Here is a 19,720-nt window from a genome sequence, read left to right as displayed (position 1 = left end):
ATAGTGGGGCAGTGGGGGATTGCGAAAGTGTGATTGGGGGTAGAAAGAAGGAGAAGAAAAAGAAGAGGGGTGAAGTGGAAAGTGCTACTGATTGTGAAAGCACAACAATTGTGAGTGAGAAGGAGAGGGAAAAAGAGAACGAAGAAGGAGGAGAGGGATCAGTGTATTATGATAGTGGATTGAGTGTCAGTAGTGTGGGGGAGAAGAAGAAGAAGAAGAAGAAGGAGAAGAGGGAAGGATTCGGTTGTTCAAGTGATAATCTGACTGAAAGTGAGTGTGAAGTCAGAATCGGGGAGGAAAAGGGAGTAAGAATGAAGAGGCAAAGGGAGAGTGGCAGCGAAGATGGTGAGGGAAGGAATTCGGATAAACGAAGTAAGAAAGAGAAGCGCCAAAGTGAGACAGAGGAAGAACTCAGCAGCAGAGTGGCGTCCAAGAAGAGTGTGATGGAGAATATAGTGAAAATCGGTGGTAAGGATAAGAGAAGGGGAAGTGCTGGGAGAACTGTGGAAAGTCCGGATTCCGATGATGATTTCAAAGAAGATCTACGGAAAAAGCGGGAAAGTTTTTTGAAAATGGTGGTGACAAAAAGAGGTGAGAAGAGTCACTCTATGTCGGGTAAATCAGGTAAATCTCCGATTAAGAAAGCTTCGGTTAATGAGAAGAGTAACTCCAGTGATAGCGACTCAGAGGACAAGAGAGTGAATGAGTCTTCAACTGGTTCAAACAAATTACAAAATGTTACAAATTTGAAAACAGTTACTTCAAGTTTGAAAAAAACATCCAATGATGAAATGATGTCGCAGGATATGTTTGAAGCAGATAGTGATGACAGAAATAACGAGGTTGAAAATAATAGTGACTCCAGTGAAAGTGTGAAAAATAACGGTGACAAATCGAGGAACGGTGATTCAGATAGTGACGACCGTCAGGGGAAAACTAATTCGAGAAGTAACAGTGACGAGAGGAGGAGGAACAGTGACTCTGATAGTAGTAGTAAAATTCAGGAAAAATCAAAAGTTTCTAACAAGTGTTCAATATCTAAGCAGGGTGATACAGCTCCAAAACAAGTGACAAAAACTTCTAAAAATGATGGTTCAAAGTCTAAATCACCAGAAAAACATTTGAATCCTAAGAAAACTGATTCCCTGTTGAACTCTAGTGAAATTTTGTCGAATTTCGAAGTGAATTCTCAAGAACTTTTCAAAACTCCCAGTCATAAGAAAAAAAATGCTACTTCTACTCCGTTCCACTCTCAAGCAGCTCGTCAGGATTTGGAACAGACTATGGACATGTCTGCGATCAGTAACCGGTTAAATAACAGTTCCAGAGCTGACAAGAGTGGTTCTTCTTCAGATAGTGATGAGGAGGGGTCTACAATAATTACGGAGAACAACCAGTCATATACCCAGACGATCATACCTAAACTTTGGAAGCGGATTGAGAAAAAGGTTAGTATTTTATGATTTTAGGGGTTCGGAAGACACTTATAATATTGTTGCACTATCATTCCATCATTATACTAGATTTGTGGATTTTCAATATTAGTTTGAATGCTCACATATACTTTTTAGGAAAACTTGTGAGGTGAAAGTAGGTACCTCTTATAATCTATCCATCAGCAAAAGTATTATAAAGGTGCGTACAGACCTCTGCGCCACTAACACAAGCAGTTCGCCTTTCATCAGCTGATGCTTATTATATCTGAATCTTAATGTGCCTGTACCAATACAGATATAATAGGCTCAACATCAGCTGATGAAAGCAAAATGCGCATGAGTCTGCAACCTTAACATTTTTAAATTATAAATTTTGAGTGAAATTATTTTGAGTTTGATAGAGAAATATTGGAAATTTCAAGAAATCTGTGTAAGTTTCATAATGCTAGTGGTAGCAAATCTGTAGACTACTAATGTGCGTGAACACTCCCATAAGAAACAATGTTATATTCTCCATCTGTCGGCAGAAATTCATTGCATTGGCTTTATTTAGAGTAGACTGCATGAAAATAGTCCGATGAGAGTTGATGCAACGTTGTCAAATATCAGCTGCTACCTAGTAGAATATTATCGGATTATGAATAAAGATTGATTCAGTTGTTTATAACACTCCTGAGTCCTGACGAATTGGCAACGTCTATGTTTGAGTTTCAATTTTCATCGGACTGACTGTTCTCGTAAGGTCTATTTTAGTAACTTTATACTGTGTACCCCAATGGACAGAACGTTTCAGTATATTCCTCAAATAATCTACAGGCTTCTACTCATGTGTTAGTTGTATATTATGATTCTGTTAATACCTTACTTGATATTTAGTTTTCTTTAAAGTAGGCCCAAATTGTTCATTCTAAGTTGAATTTTCAATCAAAATTCGAGAATGGAATAGTAAGGGATATAGGCCTGTTTTTTTTTTTTTTTTTTTTAATTTCTAATTATTCTGTGTTCTAATCATTGTTGAATGAATAAAAAAATGATTTATATAAATTTGTTTCAGCTGAGCGAAGGAATTAAAGAGGAATACTTTGAGGAAGATGTGTTCTATCTTGAAGATTTATCCGATAATGATGAAGTTTGGGTAGCTCCTTGTCCAAAATCTGTAAGTACTTCTTAAGCTATTTTAAACGAATTTATGGGTCGTATTTTCAAACGATTTTCAAGTATCTTTAGACACAGATTCAAGCCTGGTTGTCTGTGGTTTAGATTAATAGATTTAACAAATTCCAGTAGGTTTTTCATCGATTCCATAGAGAAAGGATAGCAATAAATAAATAGCTCTTTGATTGCACAACTTGTTGACCGAACGTAGTGAGATCTATGTTTTAACTCGGATTTTCTTTTGTCTGTCATAAGTAAGGCGAATACAGCCAAACGCGTTGATAGAATTCGATGAGATTTTGCAGGAATATTCCTTTTTCAACTGTGCGTCGATGTATTCACAAGGTGTTTTGAAATTTTGCATTTCAAGGATAATATGAAAAGAAAAGGAATTCCTCCATACTCTGATATCACTATAAATATATCATCTACTTTGAAGATGGGATCAATCAGACTATAGAATTATTGATAATCAATCAGCTGACAAGTGGGTTATTCATTGCATGCATACACAGATGTCTGGCCGTGTCTATTTCAATAATTTTTATTTTATAATGCTTGCCCATCAGTATTAATTTGAAAAACAAATTTAATAGGTGATTGAAAATAAAATAAAAAATGATCAAATGAACTAAAAATAATGCTGAAGAAATTATAATATTCTTGATTGAAAAATTAATTTTAAAATAATTGAGAAATATTTTTATCAGATTGAAAGATTATCACCGAACTGGATAAATTATCATATGGGATACAAATTCAAACTTGAACTGAGTTTTTGACCTGTAGTTATGTTTTCTCAAAAATTAATAGATAATTATCAATTTGAAATGTCTAGAAAAAATCCTAAATAAACATAGAGCTTTCTGTCCTATCGTACCGTGACGTGTCGTCCCGGAATGTGAGTGTGAGCGCTGTTATCAGGTCTGGCTGCAACTGTCTACAACGTTGATGGAAAGATACAATTTTCAAGATGTTCGATGTTTTTGAACGTGTAGTATTATAGTCAACTATCTACTAACGTTGATGGAAAGATAAATTTTCAAGATGTTCGATATTTTTGAACGGGTAGTATTATAGTCCACTAGACAGCTGATTTATGATGAATAATTCTATAGTCTGATTTTTACTTCAATATTGGCGTATGAAGGAGGCTCCTTTTTCCTTTTATATTATCCTTGAAATGCGAAATTTCCAAAAACCTTTTATATACGTCGACGCGCAATTTAAAAAGGAACATACCTGTCAAATTTCATGAAAATCTATTACCGCGTTTCGCTGTAAATGCGCAACATTTAAACATTAAGAGAAATGCCAAACCGTCGACTTGAATCTTAGACCTCACTTCGCTCGGTTAATTAACATAATTGAGTTTTTGATCTTGGAGAAAAGAAATAACTGTTTTTAAGAGTATATTATGATTCAACTGTGAATTATGATTCAACTGAATCAACTAGAACAGGTGACATCAGATACTTGTGGATGAGAAAACTGCGTGAGGTCTGTGAACAGTATCACAGAACTACAAGTTTACATTTTGCATACAAATTTTATTGTTTTCATTTTTGGCAATTCAGGAGCTGCTGGGGTACCCTATACCCTATTTTTAGGATTGAGTATCCTGCATTCTTTCCCTTTAGAGCTAGACCTCCCTGAAGACGTTTTTCATCGTCTCCCATTGCTGTCTTTGATGCGCGACTCTGCCAGGTTTCTCAGCCTGGAGTCGGAACTCCTCATCCCGTCGCTAATTTGGTCTCCCTCTGCTTCTTTTCCTTGTTAGTGGATAGATACCAGACCAAAGGAAGGAGAAAGGATAACATAAGAAGACATTCCATGGTATAGGTCGTTAATGTTCCAAATTTCATACTGATTACTGTCGACTACTGTTTATTATGACTGTTTTGTTGGGGTGAAAGTGTAAGAACGGCACAGTATGAGAGACTGCCAGCGTCACATAGCTCCCGAAAAACAACTACTGTAGTGAAGTCCACATTATAATGGCAGTGAAGAAAGATAGGAAAAACGTTGCCAAGTCTCTCCATTTTGCCATTGAGTGTACACAGCTGTTACTCAATTCATCCCATTAAATTTGATCTTATAATAATTATCATTTCCTTAATAAAATAATCAATTTAATGTAAAATTAATCAAGAAAATATTTTTTTTCATAATTTGATTAAAAAATTTGCTTCCATAACTGAGATCAGATTTTATTTTTATACAAACCTGAAATGGTGGCTAATTTGAAAAGCTGTGATACACCAATCTGAATTTCAAAACAACAGAAATTAAGTTATTTGGTAGGTATTCGATTCTTATTTCTTCTAAAAATAATAGAAAAATAGAAATCCTATTAAAAATAAGTAATTTCAATGGAAATAATTCTGAAATAATCTTTCAATATTATTCATACCGGTACGAGTAGGTCTAACATACACGTGTAGGCTAACTGAAGCATGGATAAAGTCTAGGATGGTTAGTTATCAACTTTTAAAATGTCATTTCAGGTATTTTAATTTGTGTTTCTCATACGGTAATGTCTAAAAATTATCTAATTGCCCAAAAAATACATTTTAAATCAATTATACGACTTGTGTACTAAAATATTTTGATAGGATGAAGAAAAAAAATGGCGGCTGAGATTGTTTGTCTACTTTTGTACAGTCACTGTCAAAAGTAGAAATAAAATACTCTGGAAAACAGACAACATTGCAAAGCTAGAGAGAGATAGCGCTATCTTTTTTGTTGTATGATAGAAAAGGACAGCAACAGTATTGTCAATCTTACACTGCCATTATAACGTGGACCTCACTATGGGACTATCGGCTTGAGTTGACAGTGGAATTTGGAACATAACGCCCCATACCATGGCATATCATCCTGTGCTATCTTTTCTCTATGGTATCACCAAAAAATGATACTGTATCACCACACATGATACAGTATCATCTCAACTTGATACACAACTCCATAACTTGATACAAAATGTCCAAACTTTGAATTCGACAAACCCATGGGATATCTTCCTGTGCTAACTTTTCTCTATGTTTATACAGACGCATATCAATCAGCCAATAACTTGTAACCTAGCTGTCGTTCTATACTGTTTACTGTAGTATGAATTTCGAGTGAATAAATTTGATTTGATTTGAATTTGTGCAACGTAATTGATTGGAATTGTGTATGTTTGCAGTTGGATGTCAGCAGTCTGTTGGGTCGGAAACTGAACTTGACCGGGCGCACAGATTTGAAAGCGTTGCAAGCGAAGGACGGCGCGTCGAACATGGACTGCGAGGCATGGGCTTCTCCTATTGAGCACAACGAAAATGTTGTCTACTGTCTACAGGCCAGCAAGAATCGCAAGAAGATGATCATAAGTGAGTGTTGAATTTATACCTTACTAGCCTCGCTTCGCTCGCCATATCTGTCTAGCCAGGGGGCTCCGCCCCCTGGACCCCCCGCTGGATCGTCCAAAAATGGGATCAGCGCGCTCGCTTCGCTCGTCTGCATTTTTCATTTGAGCATGCTTCATTCCATCAGAAACGCAGATTTTGGGCGTATCTTTGGCGTTATTTCAAATTCCTTCTAACACAACATAATTACGCCCTAGCTGAGCTTCTGTACTAAATTTGAACATTTTCTGTTCATTTGTTCTCGATAAATCTGAGAAAAAGCAAAAAACGCTGGAAAAAACACTAATTTTGGGCGTATCTTTGACGTTATTGCAAATTCCTTCTAACACAACATTATTACACCCTAGCTTAGCTTCTGTACTAAATTTGAACATTTTCTGTTCATTTGTTCTCGATAAAGCTGAGAAAACGCTAAAACGCAGATTTTGGGCGTATCTTTGGAAATTTTTCAAAATCCGTTCTTAGTGCGCCTCTAAAGGGCCAACTGAACATACCTACCACATTTGAACGTTTTTGGTCCGGTAGATTTTTAGTTCTGCGAGTGAGTGAGTGCCATTATTTCGCTTTATATAGCTTTTATATAAACTACGGAGTGATCCGTGGTCTAGTGGATAGAGTGCTTGCGTAGCAGCCTACAGATCCCGGTTCAAACCCACTCACAGTCGAAAGTTTTTGATCATGGGTCACTCCCGTGCTATCGGATAGGCACATTAAACTGTCGGTCCCGGCTGAAGTCCCAGTCCACAATTGAATTGTGGAGCAGTTAATCAAAAACGAACTTGAATAGAATTTTCCTCGTACAAAAGAAAGCTGTTAGGAATCTATAGCAGCACTTAAGTACACCCAATCTTGCAGGGGAGCATTCACGAGTAATGGAATTCTAACAGTCCCTTGCATTTATGCATATAGACTTCTAATATATACACATAGGTACATCGAAAAGTTCTCAATCAACTCAAATATCCACAATCATAATACGCGAGGTAAGGAGAATTCGAGTGTGGTCCAACATAGGTTGAAATTCTTTGAGAAAAAGCCGAGTTATATGGGAGTCAAGCTCTTCAATCACCTGCCAATAAGAAATAAAAATGCTAATTCTTTTTAAAAATATGTACTTTTGCTGCTCGTGACGAAAGCTTAGTGACCGAGCGAAGTGAGGTCTAAGATTCAAGTCGACGGTTTGGCATTTCTCTTAATGTTTAAATGTTTATATGTTTTTATGTTGCGCATTTACGGCGAAACGCGGTAATAGATTTTCATGAAATTTGACAGGTATGTTCCTTTTTAAATTGCGCGTCGACGTATATACAAGGTTTTTGGAAATTTTGCATTTCAAGGATAATATAAAAGGAAAAAGGAGCCTCCTTCTTACGCCAATATTACCGTAAAAATCAGACTATAGAATTATTCATCATAAATCAGCTGTCGAGTTGACTATAAATGCCATGACGCATGCAATTCAATATCTCAATGTAATTTGGTAAAAAATTAACAGCTGTGTAGACTATAAATTGCATGCCTCATCGCATGCCTAATTGAATGCAATTCTTATGCACTATTAAATAGGATGCAAAGAACTTATAACAGCTCGTCTGGGCGCCTAGATGTCTTCTGGTTTTCTCGCGCTAAATTCCGGAAAGCGTTATATGATAATTAAATCTTGTGTAAGCATGGTCTGATCAAATAAATAGTTAGTGTATCAGTGTGGAAGTGCTCATGGTTTGGGACGTCGTTATAACTGCGCGAGGTCTACTGTTCACAGAACTACTAGTTATAGTTAAGACGAGTATTTTAATGATTGTCTTTAGTTTCATTCATGTTTCATTTTTAAGATAGTAAAGTGATGATTTAATGTTATGACGATACACTGATATTGTTACATGCTATTTGAACAGATTGTGTGAATAAAGAATTTGAATTTGAACTATGACAGTCGTAAGGCTAAAATGATATATTCAGACGATGTGGAAATCCGTCAGGGACTCCTGTTTTTACTTTCCTTGCCCTATTACCATAGGTAAGGAAAGTATTGCTTTCCGAAAAAAATTAAGGTACCCCAATTTCTATATCTAGGTATACATTTCAAGCTCACCTGAGTCCAAAAAAGTGGTTTTTGGGTATTGGTCTGTGTGTGTGTGTGTGTGTGTGTGTGTGTGTGTGTGTGTGTGTGTGTGCGCGTCTGTGTACTCATCTCCCAATTAAAGAAATGACTTGAAATTTGAAACTTGAGGACCTTACTATAAAAGGACAATTTCAACAAATGAAATTCAAGTTGGCGGCTAAAATGGAGAAAATGTTGTCAAATCAGGGGTTTTCGTGATTTCTCGAAAACGGCTCCAACGATTTTGATTAAATTTATACCTAAAATAGTCATTGATAAGCTCTATCAACTGCCTCAAGTACCATATCTGTAAAAATTTCAGGAGCTCCGCCCCATCTAAGCAAAGTTTGATTTTAGATTCCCAATTATCAGGCTTCAGATACAATCAAAACGAAAAAATTCGATTGGAAAAGATTGAGCATAAAAATCTCTACATTTAATGTTCAGTAAAATTTTCACCTAAAATTGAAAATAAGCTCAAAATTCGAGAAAATGTGATTATTCTATTGCAAACTGTTGGCAACTGTTGATTCTATTAAATGATTCACTATGAAGAGATAGCAGACCTCATATGTCTCCAGCGTTATTGTTCTGTCACCAGCTGGCTCAGATCTTTGTTTATAAGTAGACTTGAGATGCGCGTGAACACTAGCGTCAGGTAATCAATTCTCATAACGGCAAGGAAAGTTGTGTGAGTGCGCCACACCAGATTTTTGAACTTTTGTTGCAAAATTCATGTAGAATCTATGGTCGTCGGTGTTACACCTTCCGTGGGACACTGTATTTTCCTCTCCCCCCCCCTCCCGACATTTACAAATATTCCTTTCAGATTCACTTGAGACAGCATCGGTTAAGTGGGAAGATTTGGCATTATTTGTGAGAAATGAAATTGAAATGCTTGCAGTATAAAATAATTTTTTCCTACAGTTACGTTGAAAAGTGGCCATTGCTGCACTGATTACAGAACGCAAAGAATCACTTTTCCGCTCTAGTGCGGGAAAAATTTTTCTGCACTCCAGATTTGCAACATGGCAACGCAAAATACTTAGTAGGTTATATGGAGCAACAGTGCAGCAAAATCAAAATGAAGTTGGTAACAGTGACTGCTGTGGCTGCTATAGTGAGCAGAGGTGCAACGAAGCACAACGAGAAAATTATTTAGTAGATATTATAACCAAGGACAACATTTTTATTCAATTTGACAATAAATTAAGGTTTTTATCAATAATAAAATTACACAGAAAAACATTTGATGGATTTCAGGCAATTTTACCCATAATTACCCACTTTTCATATTCAATGGTAACTGTAGGAAAAACTTAATGTGAAATACGTGCGCAAAGTTCCTCTGCTGCACTCAAGAAACCATTCCGCCCTCGCCTACGGCTCGGGCGTAAACGTTTCTTTCGGTGCAGCAAACTGTCACTTTGCGCACTAGTTGCACAAATAACTATACTACGCTGTCTTCGACTGAGTCTTTGTCAATTTTGTAGAACCGTTCCATAATTGAATAAAAACACATATATGTTGTCGAATTCTATTCACAGTTTTATTCGGTACACTTAGAGCCTAGATTTATTAATCAATGGAATATTATCATGATTTATTCAAACTCCCATAATATAAGTTATGTTTAGCATCTTCTTTTGGACGACAACAAACCACTGGTCACCCTTTTCAGCTGGTCCTTAACTTAGACTAATTTTATAGATTAATTTCATATTATATTCAATTAATTTATATATTTATACATATTTTATACATTCTTTGTAATATATTCAAACAACAGTAAATTAGAAGTTTTCAATTAATATTTCTCTTTACCAAATGTATAAAGTTGATATGTTGGCTAACATTTACCAATTCATATTCAATGTTTATCTTGACCTTTTAGCTTTAGTCAACTTGAAAATGTGACCGGTGTGGTCACGAAACCATGGTCGTGTACCGAATAAAACTGTGTACAATTTGACAAAATATTTGTGTTTTTATTCAATTACGTTGTCTTCATTTCTCTACTGTCAGCTGAAGTGGATCTCAATGTAAACCTAATAAATTAGATTATTCAATGTCAATTGACAATTCATTACAGTTATAATTTGTCACATTGTAGAGATAATTCCTTACATTTTATGGCAATTCCATACATTGTAGAGAGAATTCCATACATTGTAGAGAGAATTCCTTACATTGTAGAGAGAATTCCTTTTATTTATTAAAGCTTACAGGTTTTAGTGAATTTCACTATGCTGTCTTCATTTCTCTACTCTCAGCTGAATTGAATCTCGATGTAAACCTTTTGATTATTTTATGATTAGGTTTCTTTGTAATGATTGAATTGCGAATAATTTTTAATTTGTATTTTGTTTTCAGATCCGTTAAAATTAGCTGGCCGAGTTTCAATAGAGGAGAAAATTCGAATGCCTTCGCCACACGAGGTGGAATTCTCAACCACCATGAAACTTGTGATGCCCGAGAATCTCAAAGTTAGGCATCCTCTCTTAGGAGCTGGTTGGTATCTATTTAATTTTATTCTAAACTAGTTTAACTAATTAACTAGTTGAACTAGTTAATTAAACAGTATTTATTCTGTCTAATTAGTATTAGAGTGAGAATGATGCCCATATCATAGTATGTCGCGAATTAATTATAATTGTATGCAATTGGTATTGCAAGACCTGGCAATACATTGTCATTTGTGATAAAGAATCAATCAATAAGTAATTAAATGGAAGTTCGTTATAATTTCAGATCACAATATAATAAACTAGTAGTTCTGTGAACAGTAGACCTTGCGCTCAGTAAGTTACATTGACCTATTATGTTTTCTCAAAAATTAATAAATAATTTATCAATTTAAAATGTCTAGAAAAAATCCTTAATAAATATAGGACTTTCTGTCCTATCGTACCGTGACGTGTCGTCCCGGAATGTGAGTGTGAGCGCTGTTATCAAGTCTGGCTGCAACTGTCTACAACGTTGATGGAAAGATACATTTTCAATACGATCTATGTTTTTGAACGAGTAGTATTATAGTCGACTGTCTACTAACGTTGATGGAAAGATACATTTTCAAGATGTTCGATGTTTTTGAACGGGTAGTATTATAGTCCACTAGACAGCTGATTTATGATGACATTTTATTTCGAAAAACCTTTTATATTCGTCGACGCGCGATTTAAGAAGGAACATACCTGTCAAATTTCATGAAAATCTATTACCACGTTTCGCCGTAAATGCGCAACATTTAAACATTAAGAGAAATGATAAACCGTCGACTTGAATCTTAGACCTCACTTCACTCGGTCAATTAAATGGAAGTTCGTTATTATTTCAGATTACAATGTAATGAATTATGCCATCTAATACTTCATTATTCTATCAATCTTCTATATCTATATGATTGTTCCATTCATCTGTATGATTGTATATTTGATTGTTCAAGATATCCATCAGTGTTGTCTATTTCATTGTTTCCTAGTTATTATTTTCACTTTTATTTTCAGAGTTCAAAAACCAACCAAAGACCTTCAATTCTGACGACGTTAGTTCACCAAGAGTTAAGAAGAAGAAGAAGAAGAAATCTAAGAACTTGGAACATGAGTCAGGTATGTAACAAAATATAATTTAAAGCTATATTAATTTTCAATATAAACGTTACAATTATCAAAATGTTTATGTTATGATTTCCTGTGATTTTACACTTGTAAATCAATTCTATCCTATACTATTGAACGAGCAATTCCTGTTTATATGTTTGTATGTCACCGGATCTCGAAAACGGCTCTAACGATTCTCACGAAATTCAGAACATAGTAGGTTTATAATATAAAAAATCGATTGCACTAGGTCATATCCCTAGGAAAACTCGCTGAAGGACATTAAAAGGATAATTATTATTCATCCTTGGAAAAACAGCTGATAATAATTATTTCGTCGTCTGTTGATGATGGAAGTGAGTGAGTGAGTTCATGTTTGTGGAAATTAGTGTGTCTAAATTATGACTCAGCTGTTGAACTTTTGTAATCATTCAATCAGGTACTTAGTGAAGGTTGCAAAAAAGCCGGGTTATTTTCAAATCTGATTAATTCCAGTAGATCTATATTTTTACTTTCCTTGCCCTATTACCATAGGTAAGGAAAGTATTGCTTTCCAAAAAAATTTAAGGTACCCTAATTTCATGTTTTCTATACGTTTCATTACTTTCCTTACCTATGGTAATATTTATATTTTTTTATTCAAAAAAATTTAAGGTGCCCTAATTTCATGTTTTCTATACGTTTCAAGGTCCCCTGAGTCCAAAAACATGATTTTTGGGTGTTGGTCTGTGTGTGTGTGTGTGTGTGTGTGTGACCTTAAGTTTAAAATTTCAAGTCAATTGGTTAATTAGGAATGGAGTTATCGTGTTCACACACACACACACACACACACACACACACACATACATACAGACCAATACCCAAAAATCATGTTTTTGGACTCAGGGGACCTTGAAACGTATAGAAAACATGAAATAGGGGAACCTTAAATTTTTTTGAAAGCAATACTTTCCTTACCTATGGTAATAGGGCAAGGAAAGTAATGAAACGTATAGAAAACATGAAATTAGGGTACCTTAAATTTTTTTTGGAAAGCAATACTTTCCTTACCTATGGTAATAGGGCAAGGAAAGTAAAAAATTCACAGCCAATACTGCTTTTTGTCCACTGTGAAGCATTATAATATGGTGAACAATTTTTAATAACCAAAACTATACTGTGTTACACTGTACCAAATTACATAAAGACTTTTCTCTCTAAGGCCCGTGTGCAGATACTCGGCTTAAACGGAGAAATGTCAGCTGTTCTTTTAAACCCCATATGAAAATGAAACACATTATGATAAATGCAACCATATCTACAAGTAAACGTGGTTTAGCTTTAAACGTAGTGTTAGCATATGGCCCTAAGGCTACTAAAATGATTGAAACACAATTAAAGCTGGGCTTTCGTTTGTGCGTAAATGCCGTCGTCGACCACGACAGGGAGAGAATCTCACATTGGGTAGATTTCAATAACCTAAAAGATTTTTTTCAATTATGTTTTAACGGGGCAGGTTGAGCTTATACTTTTAAATGACAATATGATGATATATTAACCCTCCGGTAGTCGCGCCCTACTCATTTTTTACAACATCCAATTTTCCAAGTGTTATATACTCTGTTTACTGTTATAACATATTATTATTAATTGTATCATTACTTTTCCATCTTCTTGGATTATTTTACGCCTATGAACATTTGGATGATTACCATTTCATAGCCCAAGCAAAGCCATCAATTCTGTGTTATTGGTTCGTATACAGTCCCCGTATACAGTCTTTCCCTATCCTAAGCACTGTGGCGACTGAATGGCACCTAAAGACTGAACCATTGCTCGGTTGATACTGCAACTCAGTGGAGTGATGGGGGGAAAGTTTTGGAATTCATAGGTGACTCATTCACTGATCGGGGCACCGAGCTACGCTCGTTATTTTTATTTATTGATAAACAGAACACAATTCTCTAAAATGATCGTGTTTATATTTCACAGCTGGCTATACGTCATCTTATGAATTTCGGGGATGCGATATTTTGATATTTCACATACTCACTTTTTTACTATCCACAGCTGTTCCAGCCAAGGATGAATTGTCATTTTAATGTCGTTCAGCGAGTTTTCCCAAGGATGAGACCTAGAGCAATCGAATCTTTATATCATAAACCTACTATGTTCCAAATTTCGTGAAAATCGTTAGAGCCGTTTTCGAGATCCGTTAAACATAAATAACCAGATATAAAAATAACCAGATATATAAATACAGAAATTGCTTGCTTAATATAATAGGATATTTAATTCTTTAATAATAAAGACAAATAATGAAAAGTTATTTGGCCACACTGTTTTAGCACACTTGAAAATTGGACAATATGAATGTCAACAATGCTTGTCGTCGTCGACTGCGGAAATTTACGCACAAACGAAAATGCACCTTCAAGTGAAAGAGAGAGTACGTGATAATTTTCATTGTGTTCCAAATTACATAAACTTAATGAAGGGTTAAATTAATTGAATATGCACTCCCATAAACTTTTGTATTTTGTGAGTAATTTAGTGTGCGATATGTTTATGTTAACCTCATTATCATAAATAAATCTGTTTGAAAGTGCGCCATTCATCTAGAAACATACTGTACAATATCGTTATCGCTTTTCGTTTTCAATTTAGAATCTTTAATAATTTTCAATTTTTTCCACAGACATTATTATCCAGAATCCTACTTCTTCCATCAACTATACTTCAACAATTGAAGAGAAGTGTGACGAATCAATGGAGAGGAAAAAGAATAAGAAAAAGAAGAGTAGGGATAACGAAAGTGCTGAAGGACAAGCAGGTAACATTTTTTCTTCTATTTCTTTCTCCCTTTCTCTCTTGCTTTCTTTCTTCCTTTCTTTTCTTATTTGTCATATGTAACTGCAACAAGGAAGCAACTCTCCTGTTGTAGTGTATGAAAGATCAAAGTTTTGTAATCTAAAGGTGCGTACAGATTTACTCGCCGCGAACACGAGCAATTCACTTTTCATTAGCTGATTATATCTGTATTTGTACAGAAACGTGACCTGTGTGGTGACGAAACCATGGTCATGTACCAAATAAAACAGTATAGATTTTGACAATATATGTGTGTTTTTATTTCAAATCTTGAACTGTCTAATGAATGCATTGAAAACTTTCTCCATTTACAAAATGTAGCTTTCAATCTCTTTTATTGTATTAATTTTTATATTCTTTCTTCTTTCTATGCGTGTCTTTCAATTGATCTTATAAATCTGAATTCTTGAAGTTTTAATACATTTGCAAAACGTCGCTTCATATTAGTCTCCATATTGTTTCTTTTGTCTTTTGAAATCTGGACCAGATTAGAATGTCTTGAAAACTCCATTTACCAAATATAGCTTTCAATTTCTCTCATTGTATTTCATCTTTCTCGACTTGCCTGCTTATTGCTTTCATAAATCCAATTTAATGAAATTTCACTATATTTGCAATATGTCGCTTCATAATAATTTTCACATTATTTCTTATTTCTAGATATGTCTTCATATTCGCATAAATCTGGAGATACCTCAAACCTGAGTGAAGGAGAGAAGAAGAAAAGAAAGAAGGACAAGAAACGATCAAGGGAAGAAGCGGACGAAGAACCTAGTTTACAAGAAGGTAAAATTTCATCCATTCTTAATGAAATTGAGCAATTGATTATGTATTAATTCCATTCAAAATGAATGGGTTCATTCTTAATGTCTCACTTGAATATTGAAATTAAGTATTACGGGAGGCGTTTCCCTGTAAAGTACGGTGTAAGGCAAGGAGATGCGTTGTCTGCATTGTTGTTTAATTTGGCTCTCTATGAAGCAGTAAAAGGTATCACGCATGGAAGCACCATAGTAAATAGACTATGGCAAGTTTGTGGATATGTCATAGTAGCTAGAACAGTACCAGCCTTGAGAGAAGCCTTCACATCACTGGCAATCAATAGTGAACCAATGGGATTGGAGATGAATGAGGCCAAGAAAAAGTATCTGAGAGTGTCACCAGCAGTAGGCCTAGGAAGGAGAGTTGCTAGAGACATGAAAATTGGACCCTACACATTTCAACAGGTAGAAGAATTTGTCTATCTGGGAACACTTGTGACAAGTAGTGGGAAAGTCTCAGCAGAGATTAACAACAGGATCATGGCGGGAAACAGGGCATACTATGCTAATATCAAGTTGTTCAAATCTCGATTGATATCTAGAGCTACGAAATTACAATTATACAAAGCATTGGTGAGGCCTGTGGTGAGTTACGGATCGGAAACATGGGTGCTTACAGCTGGAGATGTGCAAAGATTGAGAGTTTTTGAAAGGAAGGTAGTGAGAAGAATCATGGGTCCTGTTTTTGAGAATGGTCTTTGGAGAGGAAGAAAAAATTTGGAAATAGAGCAGTTCTTAAACAATGAAGACATTGTGCGGTTTATTAAAGCTGGCAGAATGAGATGGATGGGACATATGGTGAGAATGGGAGATGAAAGAGTAGTGAAATGTATATGGAAGGACAGGATATATAACAGAAGAAGAAAGGGTCGACCGAGAAATAGATGGACGGATGATGTGGAACGAGATCTGAGAACGCTTGGAGTTCGTAACTGGAGGGGGCAGGCCGAGGATCGTGACAGATGGAGAGGCTATGTGAGGGAGGCCAAGGGTTGCAAAGACCTGTAGAGCTGAGGAGTAAGTAAGTAAGTAAGTGAATATTGAAATAGTTTCGATTCAATTTTAACAGTACAATATTATTGAAAATAAAACATTCTATGATATGTAAGCAAGATGAGACGCCTTCAAGAACTATGTAAGCTAATGCCTTCACCAAATATGTGATGGTGGGAAAAGAATTACTATGTAATATGTTGAGGTGGTTATAATAAAAAACAAAAGGTGAACAATCCACTTTATAATTTAATGAGTCTTTGACATATTTTACATTTAAACAAAACAAGATTAATTTTATTATAAATAACAATATTGATATGAAATTAATGGGGAAAACACTCGCTTGCTGCTAATGATGATTCAATCGTTGTGGTTATAAAAATTAAGAACAATGATCTTATCCAGTAGTCACCTACCTTTTGAAGATGGCTTCCCCCTTTGGCATTCACTGGTTTAATCGCGACTTTACAGTTAGTATTTTAAAAAACAAAAATTAACTGAACCAATGAATAGGCTCAGAACCTGTCTCTCTTAATAATACAATTATTTTTAAACTGCCCGATCCGTGACAGAATAACTGTATTATAAAACGAAACAAAAGTCTAGCCTTTTTCACTGGATCAGCCGGACTTTACTCACAGTCCTAACGAACGAGCTCTGCCTGCCCAAAAGCTGAATTTTGGATATTAATATAAACTCAGTCAATGCCAAACATGAAAGCCATTTCAAGTACATATTTTTATCTGTCGCACAAGCGGCACGTTTGTTATTTGAAACAGAGAGAAGCTAACGTTAATATTGACAACAAATAAAATAAACAATTTTTCTGTCGATGACAAAGATTGTTCAAAGACAAGATACTGTTCATTGAACTTTTAATTTAAAAACTTTGAAATCCTGATCAATATGAGATAAATTTATGATCCATAAATATGTCCCATATGACCAAGTGACAAATAGAACATTGTATTGTCAAATTCCTTACTTTGTTAATCAACTTGTAGGACTGCAGTGACACATCATCTGTTTACCAAGTTATGTTTAATCTAATAGAATTTATAAGGACGGCAAAACACTCACGTCCAAAATTCGATGTTTGTGGCTTTAGTAATTGAATTATCGATTTATACTACACACTTATTTATTTAAGTTGTTTATAACCTCTAAATCGCTAAATTGGTGAAAAATCTCGAAATTGTTTATCAATTATTTTATGTGAGGTCTTTTAGGTCTGTTCACAGTTATGTCGATTGAAACTTTCCCCGATGCCAAAACATTGGTTGGATAGAAGCATGTACGGAAAAAAGTGAATAGAACAGCAGTGTGACTTATTGTGATGCTAATTCAAGATATAGCTAAATGGGCTTCGGCAAACGACTGTGCAGCGACCAACCATTTATGTCAGTGATTTTAAACTATGTCTCACATAGCTATGTTTGATTTTATGTAATGCCTCTGCAACCGGGAATCAGTGTGCTAGAGCGAAGATTATATTAAGGACTATTTTTAGCTGAGGTCTCTGCTTCGGGTGGTATAGACGGTTATTTTTTATCAGACTTGTTTTAAAATGGTTCTTATAGAACTTTAAATACGAAGGTACGCCTCAAGGAAAATCTCAACGTGTGTTTCTCAATCTGTGAACCTACACATATTTCTCACTTGAAACTATTTACAATAAATTTTTTTACAACAATTTCGTATATAGGTAAGTATTACTATTTTATAATTGTTTCACTTTGAAACAAAATATCACACATTTTTCATCATTTTTAAATTTCATTTCAGATGTTCCTTGTGAAGAATCTTCAGAGCATAGCAGCAAAAAGAAAAAGAAGAAGAAAAGAAGACTTGATGAGTAGTAGTGTAATGTGACACTCTCTAGCTAGTCTACATTCTATAGATATCATCTTAATTTTTAATACTATTTTATTGTTCAAGTAATATTGATTTTTATATTATATTATATTATATTGATTTTTATATTATTTTCGTTGATTAGTTCAGTGTCGTATTTGATGACACTAATTTTCAATAATGTAATTATTGTCTCAAGTTTTAAGTCGATCTTCTATTTTCTTATTGTTTATATTGGGAGTTTAAAGATAATAATTATTTAATTTTAATACCGGTATTTGATTAGCTCCTTTAATTCAAGAACAACTGGCTTTACTTGATGAGGTGTTTGAGTAGTAACTACTGTAGGCCTACTTGTATTGCAAGTAACTTTTATTGATACTAATTCTGTAACAATAGTTTTTAAGAAGAACCCAACAGACTGATTGTATGTAATAAATAGTATCAGTGAAACTTGATGTAAATAAATAAGTGATAACTATTTATTTATCCAATTAGCCTATGTTTTTGTATTTATGTAGATAATAAACACCTTGGAATTATGTATTTTGGTAATTTTATTTCATCCATTGAATTCAGAGATAGGTGAAATGAAAAAGGACATTTTTTGAGAGTTTGTGCCTGTTGCACGAAAGCCGGTTAAATTTCAATCGTGATGAATTCCACCACGATAACCAGAGCATCAAAAATGCCTTCTCTGATAAAGAGCATATTTCTATGTACCGTTAATTTATTGACCCCTTGATTTACAGCGGCCACGGTCATCATAAAGACTGATTGATATATCGTTTATACTATTCATGTTCTTATAGACACAAGACATAGCTTACCAGACATTTTTTTCTATATAGGCTAAATAAAATTAGTCATAGGTACCTTGTAACATCTGAAAATAATTCAGAGCCTTTCTTCTTGAGTCATTATTTAAAGCCTTAACAATAAACAATTACACTACAATACGACATGACGTCATTTAACCTTAATTAGTTATTAGTCTTCCAAGTTGAACCTCGGTTAAATTGAACAGCCTTATGTGCTACAGGGGTTAGAATTAATTCTTATGTTGGTGTTCGTAGATAAAGTTGCATTTCTTGAAATCCAGCTGATATTTTATTGGCAGATTGATCCTTGTTGCAGATAGAAGTTCTGTCTTTACCGTAATACCCCATTTCACTCATTATAAACACTTGATGGAGTGAGTTTCTCTATAAGAAGTTTTTTATAGTTACTATACTCGCACGTTCTGTGCTAACCTATAATTCCGCATCCACACTTTCGCCCAATACTTACAAATGACGACGAGCGCCACAGTGTGGATGGGTGGTTTGCCAGCGCTCGCCTTCGCTTGCCATCGAGCGAAAGCGAGTGCCTAGCCGAGCATCCACAAATATTCACGTTTTGTGAACTTGTGTGTTTTTAATTTTTCTATGACAAATTCTATAGACCGAAAATAACTCAACTTTTAGTTAATTTTTGGTAAATTAAATAACTTTCT

At 34.8% G+C, this 19,720-nt stretch overlaps 1 protein-coding gene across 1 annotated transcript in view; it reads left to right on the top strand.

Moving 5' to 3' along the window:
• The window catches only part of LOC120350284 (dentin sialophosphoprotein-like), a 20,166-nt gene extending 1,395 nt beyond the window's left edge, over nt 1-18,771 (top strand). The window contains exons 3-10 of the mRNA XM_039422902.1: nt 5-1,448; nt 2,491-2,592; nt 5,785-5,968; nt 10,479-10,616; nt 11,612-11,713; nt 14,382-14,516; nt 15,215-15,340; nt 18,157-18,771. Coding sequence (XP_039278836.1) covers nt 5-1,448; nt 2,491-2,592; nt 5,785-5,968; nt 10,479-10,616; nt 11,612-11,713; nt 14,382-14,516; nt 15,215-15,340; nt 18,157-18,230 — 2,305 coding nt within the window. The 3' untranslated portion in view covers nt 18,231-18,771. The remainder of the gene's footprint in view (nt 1-4; nt 1,449-2,490; nt 2,593-5,784; nt 5,969-10,478; nt 10,617-11,611; nt 11,714-14,381; nt 14,517-15,214; nt 15,341-18,156) is intronic.
• The last annotated feature ends 949 nt before the right edge of the window (nt 18,772-19,720 follow it).

Source organism: Nilaparvata lugens, chromosome 3 (genome assembly GCF_014356525.2).
Source record: "Nilaparvata lugens isolate BPH chromosome 3, ASM1435652v1, whole genome shotgun sequence".
Lineage (NCBI taxonomy): Eukaryota > Metazoa > Arthropoda > Insecta > Hemiptera > Delphacidae > Nilaparvata > Nilaparvata lugens.
The sequence above is the reverse complement of the archived record's forward strand: the minus strand, read 5'-3'. Positions and strand labels throughout refer to the sequence as shown.